The 16,845-nt window shown below is 39.7% G+C and overlaps 1 protein-coding gene across 1 annotated transcript; it reads left to right on the top strand.

Moving 5' to 3' along the window:
- The first annotated feature begins 5,342 nt into the window (after positions 1-5,342).
- Positions 5,343-16,290, top strand: LOC146570046 (catalase-like). The gene is made up of 13 exons (XM_085282816.1): positions 5,343-5,508; positions 6,404-6,575; positions 7,908-8,018; positions 10,014-10,144; positions 10,468-10,572; positions 10,792-10,917; positions 11,002-11,193; positions 11,380-11,532; positions 11,620-11,758; positions 12,238-12,368; positions 12,771-12,878; positions 13,104-13,187; positions 15,050-16,290. The coding sequence occupies exons 1-13, from the start codon at positions 5,443-5,445 to the stop codon at positions 15,113-15,115; spliced, it is 1,584 nt and encodes a 527-aa protein (XP_085138942.1). The 5' UTR covers positions 5,343-5,442; the 3' UTR covers positions 15,116-16,290.
- Positions 16,291-16,845: the final 555 nt, after the last annotated feature.

The raw sequence follows: 16,845 nt of genomic DNA, 5'->3' as shown, positions 1-16,845 counted from the left end.
AATCAACTGATCTTTCTGACCGGGGACCACTAGGGCAGGCACTCTGAACGTACAATCATACACTTCCATTTTCAACTCGCATATACTCTTGGGTTTAACCTGAACTCCACCACAGCCCACTAGCACAATGTCGGTACGAGTGTCGCTTAATTCCCATGCGACCCCAGCGCTCTTTAACTCTCGCTTCGCCTCTTCGCTCAAGGTACACTCCATGGAACCTGTATCAAGAAGGGCCTGCAAAGAGACTTTGTCATTCACCAATGCATTCGTGTAAAATAGGCTGTCTGCCTCATCAAGTCTTACTATATTCTGGGAAAGTACAACAGTACCAGGTGGGGCACACTTCAGGCTTTCTTTGTATACAGTCTGTATGTCATCACTGGGATTGAGGGTTTCACACTCTTCGCTCACACTGTCCCCTCTCAAGTGCAAGCACCCTAGTTTCCCTGGGGATTATTTTGCTGGGTAATGGGCTCAGCTGCTCTGGGGCAGTCTTTCCTCTGATGCCCAACCTCCAGGCAACCTAGACATCTCCTCTCTCTCATGCAGTGAGTGCGCGTGGAATGTGAGCTATTGCCACAAACCTGGCACGAAGGGAACCTGGCTGAGGCTAGAGGCTGTGGTCTAATTACGGGGTGGACAGGCTGGTTGGAGCGCTCTAACACCCTCTCCAGCATACTGAGCACGCGGTCTAGAGCACTTGGGTCTGAAGCGGCAGCTCCAGCAGCCTTACCCGGGCTGTCCTGGGAACATTTTACTGTACCTACTTGGGCATGGTTCAGTTCAAACTCAGGCGACTCGCTTGTGGTTGTCGCAGTGGCCACGAGGAGGGGATGGGGTCTGGCAGAGCCCAGGCTCTTCTTTTTTGCATGACACTCTCTTTGGTGTTCATCAATGGCTTCCTGAACCTCCATTACTGTCCATTTACTGATGGCCTTACATTTGAAAACACAGGCGAGGCTGGGATCAGGACAATTTCTGATAAACATCATGGCTATATCTGCCTCCATGTTCTCCATTTTGCCTCCCTGACGCTGTAAATGCTTGTCAGCTGCCTCAGCAGCGATATTAAGCCTCACCCAATAGTCTACTGGGGTCTCTTTTGCAACTGCTTGGGTGGCATAGAAGTCAGCCAGTGGTTGACAGGAGCCAGGACTATCACTAAAATAACGCCTGAGTATGGCATAGATGGTCTCAGGGTTGGTCACTACACCAGAACATGAGTTACTTTTCAAACCCACCTTAACAATGTTTTTAGCTCTGCCAAGGAGGTGGTTTAAGACTTCATCCACCTGCACGGCTCTAGACAACCCTCTCTTCTCTAAGTACACTTCCATCATGTCTATCCACTCATGAACAGAGTACTTATCCGCATCATCACCTCTGTACATAGGTGGGTCTTTGATATCTTGTCGGACCACTAAGTTCACTTTGGAGAGGTCGAGAGTGGTGTCAGGGCTCTTAACTTTGGGGGACTCGGCTGGGGCTGTCTGGTTTGGACCAAGTGGGACTTGACTGGATAGTAGCCGGCTAGCGATTGATTCACCTATCTGGGTTCCCAATTCACCAATGAGCTCACGTAGCTCTTTGTGTGTGCTGTCGTCGCTCAAAGCAGGGGTTGAGGACTGGCGCTCATGAGCTTTATTTCGAATAATGTCATCTGACTTTGCTGGCTCATCACGCGACATTATAGACCTGTCTCTCATTTCATCTGCCCCAGACAGTCTCCAACCTCTCCCAGCGACTGGCGTGAAAAGGTTAAAGGAGTCTTGGCCCCTACCAGCCATGTTGCTTACAAGAGGTTAGCAATAACTACAAAGGGGATCAGAAACAAAAGGAATACAAAAATACCTATCACTCAGAAAAATACAACACAAATAAACACGGCTCAGTTAGACTCTAACAGGTGTAACTGGGAGAAATGCCTACTAACAGAACACTGGAAATTTTTTTGCTGACCCACAGAATAATTTTACTTATATTACAGGTGTCGGAAGTGTTCAGCTCAACCTCAGCGATCGGCAGCGGCTGATCAGATGCATCCGGGTCACGGCACCACTTTTATGTAGCAGATGTGAAATGGTCGACTGCGTTGTGACAACAGACACGGACTGGCTGGAAACAGGGTTTATTCCTATAAAACAGAGTGCAGCAGCAAAATCAGTGTCACACAGTGGCAGCAGGCTTCTCCTCACCCAGTGTGGAGTCCGTACAGCTCTGGCTAGGAAACCCCACACCCGCAATGTGGCCGCAGGTGGCGTTACACTGATTAATGTCCCACTTCAACAATAACACACGGAACCTTAGTTCCACAAAAATAAAGTTCACACAATAAAAAAGTATAACCTATGTACAATACAGTTTTGAGAATATTCACAATTCGTACATTATATCTCAGCTACACCTACAATTAAACACATTCACTTACCAAAGTGAAATCGGGGGCATCTGCTGTGGCAAATGGGTGCAAGCCTTTGACCACAAACTTAGACACTGCTGGGTGACATTCGTCTATTCTGGCCTGAAAGGAGACGCTACCGGTAGACTGCAGCGAGAACTGCCAGCATCTGAGCCAGCCAGACTCTGTCTCTCTCATCATGGTTATCTAAATGCAACGCACAGTAATAGCAGGTTTTGTAATAAGGTAAATCGCGCTAACATAATATGCAATGCTAATTGATTAGTTACCTGCGGTATTAACGGGAGAGGACGTGGAAACGCTACCGCTGCTGCTGGGTTGAGCTTCGCTAGTCCGGAGCGGATCAAAAACACGACATTCGTTGAAAGCAATCGCGTGTTTTTTGAGCAAATGCTTTTGCATATTCGTAGTGTTTCCTCCCTTTGATGAAATCTCTACTTTGCAAGTATTGCACGTTGCCCTGTTGTCATCCTTTCTCATAAAGTGTAACCAAACTTTTGAGCGTTTGTGCCGCTCAGGCGCCGTGTTTCCTACTGGGTAAAAGACGCTACTCAACGTGATGACGTCATTCGGGGCGACTGGAATCGATAAGGGAATCGTTTTTAAAAGTGGCAAACGATTCCAAGGAATTGAAACAGTGGGAACCGGTTCTCAACAAGAACCGGTTTTCGATACCCATCCCTAAACTCATTACAGACATAATAATTTTTATGAATTATTATGTCTATTTTTATGCTTAAGGACAACAGATGGAAATTAGCCCTTGGCTATAATCTGGTATGTTTACATTCATGTAATTTTTTTTTTACATTTATGTTCATTAACATGCACTGTCCTAAATAAATAAATAAATAAATAAATAAATAAATAAATAATTAAAACCCAAACTAGACCCAGAACATGAGAACTAGAAACAAAACACTGGAAATGAGAACTACAACACAGAGAAACTAGAAAGGTGGAACAGCTAACACTGAAAGCAGTAACACAGGGAGACTTACACACATGCTAAGAGAACTACAAAGGGGGAAGTGACTACAGTCACTAAGAACTAAAGAAAACTTAAACTATGAATGACAATAATCAAATAATATAATTACAGAGTCAGAAAGAGCAATACTGAGTCGCAGACCCAGTACAGTGATATTAAATCCCTCACAGTACAGCATTGTAACCTATTTATCCATCAGAAAACTGCAGAGGATTTTCATGCAGCCTTTAAATAGAATAGTTAGTCTACCTCAGTTTGATTTGCAGCAGATTTCACAATATGAAAAAACATAATGTCACATGTACAAACCAAATATCTAACTTAAAAACATCAGGACTCACATGTAAGTTTTAATGAGCAGTCCTTACCTTTAACTCTAACCTCTCTTCTTCCTCTCCTGCCCTGTCTTTTTGTCCTGTTTTGCACAACAAAACATGACCTGTCCTTTCATTAATTGCACAAGTGGTGGTGGTAATTAGCCACTAGATAACTGGGTAAAGAGGTCATGTGTCTGTAGCATTGTCCACCATTTTAGGGAACAAATTTTGTTTTAAAGTGAGTAACAGGGCTTTTCCCTGCCTTTATAGGGGGCTCATATTTCACTAAAAACTATCTATATGCATATCCACATAATTATGGATTACGATATTCAAAAAAGACACTTTGTTTTAAAGAAAATACATTTAAAAACAGATCGTATTAGATTTATATTTCAAATATGACAAAAACATATTCTAGCAAATTATAGCCAAATTATTCTGTTACATTTTTTGTATTGTTGCATTCTTACCCGACCAGAACAACCCCTGTCTTTTGCCTTACTAATATTTCAGTGTCACTTTATTTTCCACATTTTTTTTCAATGTTGCCTTATGGTTCCGAGCACTGTCATCAATCTTTACATTTTATGATTATCTCATAACACTTGTTTAATCAGCTACCATCTCTCCTATGGACTTTTTAATGTCTACAGCCTCAGATCAACATAACCCTGCTCCCCAGCTCTATCAGCAGCTGGAGCAGCAGCAATTCATTCACAGCATTGTACCCTATCAGGTAAACATAGGCTACGTTTTGCATTGTCCCCACCTGATGACAGTGATACAGTATGACTCGATTCCACATTGGATTCTTGATGAACGTGGGTTGTTGTTATTCTGTCTGGTTCTATGTGCCCCTTTCTAACTTTTAGCACCCGCCCCTTCAAACATCTCTGCAAAACCCTGTTATGGACTGTCGTTAAAAAAAAGGGGAAGCTACAGCGTGGAACATGGCCCTGCTCTAGCTTTGCTTGTTTGTTTCAGATCTGTTACGTATATTTCTTAAAATGGCAAATATATATTATTCTATGTGTGACTAAAATATGTGTTTAAGATTTGTAAATCATTGCAATAATTTCTTAACTGAGGTTGTGAGATGCTAAAAGCAAAAGTACTAACATGTAAACTACAATGAAAGTACAATAAACAGTACAGTGCAAGTGAACATTTCAATAATTTTGACATTAATTCAAAGATCAGAAATTGGGTTTTCTTTTTTTTCTTTTTTTTGCCATTTTCCACCTTTTTCTTCTACTCTTTTACAATTTAGTTATGCTGCAATATAATAATAATAATAATAATAATAATAATAATAATAAGGAAATATGCTGTTCGGTGATTTGCTTGCGTTAACGGTAAACATTAAGGCGTGTCCTCAGATAAGGTATCTATTTTATGCATACTATTTTGTTTTTGTCTTACAAATAAAGGACGGCATTTTCAGTTTAAAAGTGAATATTTAGTGAGTAGGTTAGAAAGATAAAGGTTTTTCACACTTAAACATTGCATAAAGATTTATGTACGATCAGCAGCCTGTTTTTGGTTTGGTGCTTTCTCTTCAGTCTCGTAAGTGGGTCAGGAGCAGGCGCAGGGGGGCGGAGCAACGTCGGGCACTGTCCAGGAAGAAATTCTGGCGTAGGTATAAAACGATAGCAGTGTTTTGTGCGCAACATATTCTGCACAGTGTGTGGTCTAAGCACCGAATTGTGAAGATGGCTGACGACAGAGATAAAGCTACTGACCAAATGAAGACATGGAAGGCGAATCGAGGTTCTCAGGTCTGTATATGCATTGGGTTATATCAAGTGATTTTACTCCGCGGTGGCTACCACAGTTGGAAATGGGTGAAAGGTCGTCCAGGGGTAACAGGCTAACTAAGAGCTAGCTTGTAGCTCATGTCCTGTAGTCTCTACATTAATGTTTTTAGTGTAGTTTTAGTCTTAAGTATTTATCATACAGTCGTATTTAGTCCTTTATACTTTTTCACAGCCGTGAAAGAGACTTTAACCATGAAGATAAGAAGTGGGTCCAGGGTTATTTGTTTGAACTTCAACCCTCCTATCTATATATAACTAGGGCATATTAGAGTAAATTGCCGTTGTAAAGTAACCAAGTTCATGTCGCAGAATTGTTTTTATTCGTGCTGTTTTGAGCATGTTTGAGAGTCACGTAAAGACAAAAAGCATGCCGTCATAGCAGCTTCAAGTTTCAGCGTTATTGTTATGATAGTACACCTGCGAAACTGCACCATTGTATACACGTGTCACTTTTTTATGCTTAACGCAGTCTGCCTTTTTTAACTGCTTTTGCAACTTTGTCAATATCTTTGTTAGTTTCATAGATACTTTCTTTCAAAAGTGCCAGTTTTAAGGGCGTTCATTTAGACAATGAGTTATTATAACAGTTTAAGGCTCATGCAGGAGTAATGTCAAACACTGAAGATGATTTCATTGATTAATATGTTAAGCCACTTAGTATTTTGCACTAATTTTGTTTCTTCATTATAACCATAAGGTTAAAATTGCATTAAAGAAAGACCAGCTGTATTGCATTAGTCTTTGTTATAGTCTTACATCAAGATATATTTAATGCTTTCTGTTTTTGTGGGGTTTTTTTTTTTTTTTGTTGTCGTTGTTTTTTGTTTTTATTTTATTATTATCCATCTGTTATCAGAAACCAGATGTGCTGACCACAGGCGGTGGCCATCCAGTGGGAGACAAATTGAACTTGCAGACTGCAGGACCAAGAGGGCCGCTGCTGGTTCAAGATGTTGTCTTCACAGATGAGATGGCCCACTTTGACCGTGAGCGAATCCCAGAGAGAGTGGTCCATGCCAAAGGGGCAGGTAAGGCATTGTGCTGTAGTCATGATGCTCTTTTTTTTTTTCTTTTTTTTTTTTTTATCCGATTTGCTGTCCCTTTGTTATAGCAGTGCAAAAGTGCACACAAACTACTGCTGATCGTGTGTAAGAAAAGGTTAAAAAAATTGTTATTTATATTCGCTGACTAACAGGCTAACAAAAACGCTTTGCGTTCTTAAAGGAATATTTGTAATTAAGTAAAGAAAGCCAAACGTAAAAATTGTTGCCATTCAGGTCAATAGGATGGCTAGACATTTTATGCCAACACTTAGGGCTAAGCAGTATGGCCAGAAATAGTGTCCCACTATATTTATTTCATTTCAAGCCCCTCAATGGTTCTCGCACACAGTTTTGGTAAGTAACACTCTTTTAAGTCTTCCTGCTGGCAGTAAAAAAAATTAAAGGCTTCAATTAATTTATTCATTATCTATGGTCAACATCATTCAAAAATGTTTGTGTAATTTCTGACATCATTGTTTTTGTAGCAGTTATGACTGCTGCCATGCTTTTTGTTACACAATATTATTAGTCTTGTGCCTTTTGGTTGTTTCCACCTACATCCACAAATACAATGCTAAAATGACTCACCGTGGGATTAGCTCTATATTTATAAAGTCTTCAGACATGAATCATTTCTTAGTTCTAATGCCTGAAGTAGTAGGTAAATCATAGCTTGAGATCTAGACATCGACAATGCATTATTCAAAATGATAAAGTTTAATGGATAGGACAACTTTTCAATTTGTTGGTGACAACACTTTGTACACTGTGCAGTGTATTCTCAACACTGGCCATTTAACATGCACTAGAATGCCACAGATGCAGAGTTACTAAGGTACATATTCAGCACCTGGCACCAACGACTCCCAGTGTTTAAAAGGTCTTAACAGCAGGCATGTGGTGCACTTATGTCTGAGATCAAGCAGTGGCCTGATCCTTAACATTGGAAAGTGTTCAAATTTATGTGCAAATTTAGTCAAGAATTGTATTCTGGTGCAGGCAGATAGCTACAAATGACTGCATTAAATTACAAAGTTAAAACAAGACAACCAAAAAAATAAGTATAAAAGGAAATGTGGATCCTTCTTATTTGTGGATTAACTCCGAACAATTGTTAATCTTTACAGGCTTTACAGATCAGGGCTTCAGACTTTGGACAGACATTGAACAAGTTATTTGTTGGCCTACTTTCAAGAGTCTTAGATTTGTTCCCATGATAAATGCAGTAAAAACTAGAACTCAAAATTTGTGAAGCTTATATTAGCAGACATGTCTTTTAAAATTTGTATTTATTTTCATTTTTTCTCCATTATTCAGGGGCGTTTGGCTACTTTGAGGTCACTCATGACATCACTCGCTACTGCAAAGCCAAAGTGTTTGAGCATGTCGGCAAGACTACACCAATTGCTGTCCGCTTCTCCACTGTGGGTAAGAACGACCATAAAGGATTTCATGGGTTCGCCTTGTTAATGGTTACAGATTTGCTTATTGGGGGGTGGTTGTTGTTGTTGTTGTTGATGACGACACAGTTTTGGTGTGATTGTTTGGACTATAGACCCTGTGCACGAGAAAATGCTAACTTCCTGGTTTGAGACCGGATGTGGGGTTGTACATTTCCGGTAGCTTTACTTTGCGGTCAATTGCTACTGCGAAGATATACTCCACAATCATGTCCAAAACTCGAAAACGGAAAGATCGCGTTAAGTTACAAAGAGCAGAAGGTGGGAACACTCACCACTGTTGTGTCATAAAAAATCTAATGATCAATTTTGACGTTTAAAGCGTTTAGATGATCAGTTGTTTACATCACTCAACACAAGCAGAACTGCATTACTGCAGAAGACACATCGTCCACATTCAGAAGCACATCTCTGTATAGTGACTGGTCTTATGATTTAAACAGGCAAATGTTCAGCATTCAAACTACAGGTGAAGAATAGTCAAACCAGATGTTTCCCTGTTATGTTGATATCAGCTAGTCAAGTACACACCTACACAGCATGTTAACAAACCGTGAAAAAAGCCACACAAAAAATGAATGATTGCTGGTAACGGTTTCTATACATTAGTATTTACGAAGGGTATGTTGTGACTTACCTTCAAAATTACAGCGGTCCCTCGCTATAACGCGGTTCACCTTTCACCTCGCTGTTTCGCAGATTTTTTAGTGCAAGTTTGCATGCTTTTTTTTTTTTTTTTTATTTTTAAACATCACATTGTGTCCTGCGTCCTGATCGCTGCAGACGATCTCCTCCGTGACGTCTCTCCTGTACAGTACAGAATCGCTGCATCGATTGCTAGCAGTGTGACTCTGAAATGCAGTACTGTATGTCCACGAAACGTTTTGCACCGTCAAAAAATAAAATTGGCTACTTGATTTCACCTGTCGCTGGTTATTTTTAGAATATAACACCCGCGACAAACGAAGGACCGCTGTTTACAGATACTGAGAAATATAAAATTTGAATCCCTTTTCTCTTTTGCTCTGAGGCGCGGGGGAAAAAATATCAACAAGTCGATGAACATCCATTACCGATATATTGGCTAAATGCCCAAGACATCTATAGAAATGTAAATCGCCGCTTGATTCATTCATTTGCTTAACTTGTTTTGGACCGTAAACAAGGTGCAAATAGGACACTGGAAACAAAGCTCCCCACAGGAGTTTCTGCACCGGAAGTAGCATATGCTAACATGCACATAGTCTATTGCTTTTAACATCTGTAGTGGCACCTCTGGACTGCACTGAGCAGCTGCTACGTCACAAACCCATTCAGCCTCTTCCCATCTTCCTTTAGCATATTTCATTTTTTTTTTTTTTTTTAAATAATAATAATAATTTGCATTTATTATTTTGAATTTTGCATAGGATGGAATTTGCCTCAGAACTTGGACTTGACTTAAAAACATCCTGTTTATTTTTTATATTTCAACTGACAGGAATATATATAAGAAAATTACCCCCTCAATTATATGAAGCCTTAATCTTCTCACAGCATGTTAATGTCTGCTGAAGACAGATAACAAGCTCGTGAAAATATGGGGAGAAAATGCATGCGTGCTAAACAGTTTTGAAATGCTGTCATAGGAGAATATGGACAATTAAAACATTGAGTGTTTCATGAAAGTGTGACTGTATTAGACATGCTGGTGCTTGTATGAGTCATAAACCATCCCTTGAAAATGGAAATGTGAGTAAAAGTGAGTATTTGGTAAAGGATTGATACCTATAAGCAGGCTGGCCCTGTGTTGGCAAGTGGTGCTCTTAACATCTCAACTTGGGTGACATTAGAAAGGACATTAACAGTGAACTTTCAGTCGATTTGTATGCTGGACATTGTCTTTTAGACTAAGTTAGTGGATAATGATACAAATTCATGATTTGTCTGTAAAATATCAATTGAACTTTTTTTATTTTCCCAGCTGGAGAGTCTGGGTCTGCAGACACTGTGCGTGACCCTCGAGGTTTTGCAGTCAAGTTTTACACTGAAGATGGCAACTGGGACCTGACGGGCAACAATACCCCAATTTTCTTCATCAGGGATGCCATGCTGGTGAGTGGGTGTAGGGACGCATGTGTCTGGGCAGACCGTAATGTTACAGGTTTTTATAATTTTGTGTCAGAGTTGCAGTATTACAGCAGTACATTTTTTTTTCTAACATGGAAATAGTTAAGTGTGGCTGCTTTTTCAGTTTTGTGTCTTTTTTTATTTTTTAACATTAAATATCTAACCCGAGGGCGTATGAAATAAACCAAGCTTGTTATTCCTAATGTTAAGATATTTAAGACCAGAGACACATTCCTCACAACACCTGTGCTAATATCAGTCAAGTGTACATTGTCTTATATTAATGTCCCATCTTTAATCTCGTGCAGTTCCCATCCTTCATCCATTCCCAGAAGCGCAATCCCCAAACCCACATGAAAGACCCTGACATGGTGTGGGACTTCTGGAGTTTGAGGCCCGAGAGTCTGCATCAGGTAGATGCTGCTGAGCCTGATACTGAAAAGTCTAGTGTATTATGTCATGTCAGCTGAGGTGTTTCTAAAATACACATTTAGGATAAAGAATATTTTCAAGTAAGTAAGTCTTTCTGTGCACTGTTGCTCGCTGTCTTTATACTTGTAGTCATCATTGACAGTGATTGGCACAGAAACTCTTCCAGTTGTTTTCATGGTCTTGTCTTGTCTCCTGTGCAGGTGTCTTTCTTGTTCAGCGATCGAGGTTTGCCTGATGGCCACCGTCACATGAATGGCTACGGCTCTCACACCTTCAAACTGGTCAATGCCGATGGTGAACGTGTCTACTGCAAATTCCACTATAAGGTCTGCCTGAGGTCAGCTTTATTAGCTGTTATGTTGTGTGTTCTGCCATCTCTGACTTCATTTTTTTAAAATAAATTTTTTTAGACGGATCAAGGAATAAAGAATTTGACGGTGGAAGAGGCAGACCGCCTGGCAGCCACCAACCCAGATTATGGAATTGCAGACCTGTTCAATGCTATTGCTAATGGAAACTACCCATCCTGGACCTTTTACATCCAGGTCATGACCTTTGAGCAGGCTGAGAAGTTCCGGTTCAACCCGTTTGATCTTACAAAGGTACCGCAGTTCTGCACAACAGACAACATCTGAGTTATAAAGTAATACGTGACATAAATGTGCAGTGACTTGGTAACTTGTTTTCCAAAAACGTCCATATTATCACAGGTTGTCTCTAAATAATGACGTGCTCATTTGAAAATCACAGATGACTTTTGTGATTTGTAAATTTTATTCGCGGTGCAGGTTTGGTCACATAAAGAATACCCACTGATCCCTGTGGGCAAACTGGTTCTGAACAGGAACCCAGTCAACTACTTTGCAGAGGTGGAGCAGGCGGCCTTTGACCCAAGCAACATGCCACCAGGCATCGAGCCCAGCCCTGACAAGATGCTGCAGGTGACATTATGGCAGATTTGACAAGCTGGGGGGAATGAAGAAAAGCTAGGTTGGTATTGAGCTCTGTCCTCCATGTTCTTTGTCTAGGGTCGCCTCTTCTCCTACCCAGACACGCATCGTCACCGGCTGGGAGCAAACTACCTGCAGATCCCTGTCAACTGCCCCTTCAGGGCTCGTGTGGCCAACTACCAGCGTGATGGTCCGATGTGCATGCATGACAACCAAGGTGAGACGTGATCAGGTCTGGTACCTGTGGCTCAGAAATGAATCTTGAGTAATCCTGGAATTTTAATCCAGGTAGTGTTACAGTTTATTTATACTGAGTTCTTAACCGTTATTTTTAACTGTTATTATACACGGGACACATACACAAGTGCATATCACCTTTGAAGCAGACGATCAGTGATGGTGTTTTAAAAAATCTTAGTCATCCAAAAACACCCTTATTATATAAAATAATTAGAAATAATTTTATAACATGGACCTTACATGCATAACCACAGTCATCTACATTGTGCACAAAATGTAAAAACTAGCGATAAAACATTTTATCGCTACATTTCATGCATTGTACAGTGGTAGATGTGTGAATAACGTATGTCATCACTATAGTCACTGATTATGGTTTTCCACAAACATCTGGTCTTTGTTAATTTTTTCTTTCTTTCCTTCACTGCCTCACCAGTGTTTTTGTTTGACCACCAGGTGGCGCTCCAAACTACTACCCTAACAGCTTCAGTGCCCCAGAGACTCAGCCTCAGTTTATGGAGTCCAAGTTCTGCGTGTCTGCAGATGTTGCTCGTTACAACAGCTCAGATGAAGACAATGTCACACAGGTAATGATGATTTAACAGGATCTGTAGGCGTGTGACACAGAGTGTCTGAGGCCCAGGCAATTTCAGATTTGATAATATTAAAAAGCTGCATAAATCTGTATTTAATATGAACAGTGGATCGAATGATAAGATGAAATTGTGGCTCATTTTTTAAAGGGTAATGGAAATATGTAGATTTAGTTTTAGTGGCTTTTTCTTCCTGTTACTGCACTCGTTTGGTTTCTTCGGCCTCATCTTGAAGGAACACAACTGTAGCTAAGGCCACTTCTTATTAGTAACAAACGGTAGCTGTATGTTATAAGATGTTGTTTAAGAACTTGGAAATCCAGTTAAGGACTGAGTCAAAATCTGTTTCTGATTAGTTCCTTTTTCCTCTGGAGAATAAACCTGTTTTTTTTGCAGGTTCGCACCTTCTACACTCAGGTCCTGAATGAGGAGGAGCGACAGAGACTTTGCCAGAACATGGCAGGGTCCCTGAAAGGAGCCCAGCTCTTCATCCAGAAACGCATGGTGAGTCCAAGCACTACAGTCTCTCACTTTGCTGTCGCTCATAGTTTGTGCTTTTTGGAATGTGAGGTTTCAGGAAAGATGTTGTGCTTATTGGTAAATGTAATCTATTTACAGTATGTAATCTGTTTATTTTTTTTCATGGGGAGACGAAGAAGATGTGTGTTTTGTTTGTTGAAGAACCTGCTATCCTCCAGGACTGTAATGTTTTTCTTGGGTATCTTGCAGGTCGAGAATTTGAAGGCTGCCCATCCAGACTATGGAAACAGAGTTGAGACTCTTCTCAAGAAGTACAATGTGGAGGCCAAGAAGGTAAACGGGCCTTGTCTAGTTGTGTGTAGGGCTGAACGATATATCGCATTTGCGATAATATCGCGACATGATCAAGTGCAATTTTCTAACTGCAAAGGCTGCGATTATACTCTGGACATGTCCAAATTCATGGGCTGCATCCTCCTGAGGCCGCATTTGTAGACCGATTACGTCACAGCGACGCGCCGAAGGCTGTCCAAATTACTACCATATCCCAGAATTCATAGCGCGGCCCAGCCAAACTCCAGTTTCCAACAATGGCGGCCGCTACTAAGTTTTAAAATTACTCATACTAATCTTTCTGGGTCACAAAATAAACTTTTAAAATATTTTCAGGCGAGAAAGTAGTTGTGTAAACATCAAATATCTGCTCGGTTTATCAAGATATCCCATATTTGCAAAAGTGCTTCGACGTTTTCAGAGGCGTCTGCTACCCACCAGCTCGACAGCTAGCCGGGAGCTCGAGGGTTACTGATGCGGCCGAGAACGGCACAACTCCCGGCACATCATTTTCAGATCACCGCGGAGTTTCGCTGCTCGGGTTAAACGTAATATAGAAGTCACTTAGACAACCTAAAAATGTTATTGTTGGGCTTTTTTCAGTGTTTTGTTTGTTCGTGAGTAAATCGGTTTGGCTGAGATTAAAGTTATTAGATTAGATAAAATAAAACTTTATTAATCCCCCGGGTGGGTTCCTCCTTGGTTTTCACACAGCTGACTAAACGTCAAACAGAAAACTTATTAAACAGAAGTATGAGACAGTTGAGAATTTACACCAGTGTCTGGGTATATTTTAGATAGCAAGGAGCAGACGGCCGAGTTTATTAAACTCCACCGAGACAGCGGTGACGCTAATCAGAAGGCTAGACCGTCCAATTTCACGCCTTTAAATTTTAAAGGCGTGTTTGTGTGTGTGTTTATACAATTGCTATTATGTTTGCACTTTATGTGTAATGTTACTGACTGCAGAGATCAGTAAGATGTGTGTATTTTTTATTTATTAGTTTTATTTATTTAATATTATTTTTTAATTGAATGACTGTCTAGTAGTTCACAGATGTCGAAAAACTGTGTGGTAAAGCCACTGATTTTTTTTTATGTATATTTCTGCAATCTGCACATTGTACTGACTTTCATTTTAATGTTTACACCAGGGTTCCTTGTCAGCACTTTATGCTCAGATGTTTGTAAGCTAAAAATAAACTATTGTGTATGTTCAAATATACTGTTGTGATTGAAGAAGTTAAATAAAAATGTCAGTCATCAATTCATGCATCACCTCATGTCATCATAACAGAGGTCTGTCTTCCAGGAAAGAACAGTTTAAAATTAATGTAATATAGTATTGGCCATACTATATGATGTATTGCTTGTCTTTGTTTAATAATACAGAAGACAAAGACCTTAAAAAATAATCGCATCGCAATCGCAATATTGGGGCAAAAAATCGCAATTAGATTATTTTCCATAATCGTTCAGCCCTAGTTGTGTGTTTATATACAGCATACATCCAGTGCAAGTTGTAATTTCATTCATTCATTAGCCACACTGGTTCACAGTTAAATATCTTTAGAGACTTTCCCAAAAGTCTTTTCTTTTTTCTTTTCTTTTTTTCTTTAGAAAGGAGCATTTAACAATCGATAAGACTTTCATTAGATGATACAGATAATCAAAGGATGTCTGACCTTAAAGTAAGAGGACATGGTATGAAACTGAGGTGTTAAATAAGAAGAAACGTGTGGATGGATTTTTATCTGGTGTGAAAGTACTTATAGTAGTACATTGTAATTACAGTAATATTCTGCCCATTAAAGTGTCTGACCTCATTTTTGAGTTTCTCTTCTTCAATTTGTGTTTTACAGGACGCTGCCTTGCATGTTTACAGCCGTCCAGGAGCCGCTGCCATCGCCGCGTCCTCTAAGATGTGATGCCTTAAATTTCAAGCGAGCAAATGCACTTGCGTCATAACTGACCACTACTGAAATGGAACAATATTAGATCCATCAGGAAAGGCTCAAAATAGAAGTAATCTAGCTTTTACTGTTGTGGCTAATTGGTTTTTGATTCAGTTTTTCCAAGCAATTTATTTCTCTAAATTGTCAGCACTGTGCATTGTGAGTTGCACCACAACCAGGTTGCAATAAAGTCACCATGATAATACCGCAGTTTTTTTTTTTTTTTTTTTTAAGCTTTGAGTAGTAACTGTTTGCTTTGACCACCTGAGTTTAACAGGCACTTAAAAGCATTTCATTTCATTTTGATTTGATTGCATTAAGCTAATTAACCAAACCAGCCTCCAGTAATTCCTCACATTGTATGTACTACTAAGCTATGATGCTTGAAATTTTAAAAAAGCATTGCAAGTTTGAAAGAAATCTGCATTAAGGATGATACTTGGTATCTGCTTTAATGATGAGTCTCAATTTAAGCTGGTAAAACATCTGGATTTGTCATGAACCACAGGTTTGCTGCTTTGCCCCCCCCCCCCCCCCCCCCAGTATGAGCAATGATCCGTTGTGGGTTTGTCTGTTTGTTTGTCTTCTTTCCTCATGTTTGACTGAACCACTGGTCAGTGTTATCATTGTGGGTATGCGGTGATGAGCAAGTTAAAAGATGTAATGTTAACTAAAACAGTCGTTTGTGCCTTTTTTATATACAAAAACTACCACTAACATGGATTTAACCTTCATCCTTAACAACCCAGGTTTGTTTCTGTTTAGTGTGGGGTTTATTTGATTTTTGATGGTGTGGTGTTTTGTTTTGTTTTGTTTGTTTTTTTTGGGGGGGGGGGGGGCTGTAATTGCTTTACCCTAAAACTGTCTTTCTGCACGTTTTTAGATTGGGACATAAGAATTCTGACGTTCTTCAGTCAAGTGGGAAACTTAATAAAATAAATCTGACCTTTTAAGAGTAATGCAACTTCAAGCATGTAATGATGAAAAGTAACTGTCTAAATTAAATCTCACTTCTGAATTGCTTGTGTGAACTTTCTGCTGATCTGAATGTGACTGATTTCTTTTATTAATGTCTGTACTGGAAAATATTTCTCATCTGTTCTGTGCCTATATTGAATGAATTTGTAATTAAAAGTTAATCCGTCTTCCTTTGTCTCCTGTACTTTTTCAAAGAAACGATCATGATTGATTTTACGAAAACAATCCTCAACTTGTCTGGACGTAGCAGGTTTTCACTGGTTCCTTTATTTGCAGCATGTTTTAAAAGCAATAGAGGTTCTCTGCTCAAGCTGTACGTGTCATATCTGCAAGTTGTGGAAGAATGACACCTGGCTGTAAAGTTTCAGCGCAGGGGTGTGTCTGGAGGTAGGGCATGAGTTCACACAAATAGTATTATAATTTGTATGTTAAAATTTAGATTTTTTTTTTTTATTTTTTTATTAAGAGGACTTTAAGGTTATAGTACAGTAATAATCAGAAAAGGGTAGCATGACAGTTGTTTACTTTGATTAAACAAACATTATGTAGCAGTTGGTAATTGATAAGAGGTTAATTTTCAACCAGAAAGTCACTGGAGACCTTGATGGATTTAGGGGAAATTTTAATGAATTTTTAAAATGAAACTTATCCCTTTACCTCCCTTTTTTCCATAACATGGTGAAGTTGCAATAACCAGTCATTTTGAAAACAGTCCATGTACTCTG

The sequence above is a fragment of the Mchenga conophoros genome, linkage group LG7 (genome assembly GCF_057382185.1).
Source record: "Mchenga conophoros isolate Kocher_MC1m ecotype Shallow Benthic linkage group LG7, M_conophoros_male_GT1.1, whole genome shotgun sequence".
In the NCBI taxonomy this organism is placed as follows: Eukaryota; Metazoa; Chordata; class Actinopteri; order Cichliformes; family Cichlidae; genus Mchenga; species Mchenga conophoros.
The sequence above is the reverse complement of the archived record's forward strand: the minus strand, read 5'-3'. Positions and strand labels throughout refer to the sequence as shown.

Coding starts and splice junctions, on each gene's coding strand:
- LOC146570046 (XM_085282816.1), top strand. CDS start 5,443: ATGGCTGACGACAGAGATAAAGCTACTGACCAAATGAAGACATGGAAG. Junction 11,533..11,619: donor GCCCTGACAAGATGCTGCAG/GTGACATTATGG, acceptor TTCTTTGTCTAG/GGTCGCCTCTTCTCCTACCC. Junction 12,879..13,103: donor TCTTCATCCAGAAACGCATG/GTGAGTCCAAGC, acceptor GGTATCTTGCAG/GTCGAGAATTTGAAGGCTGC.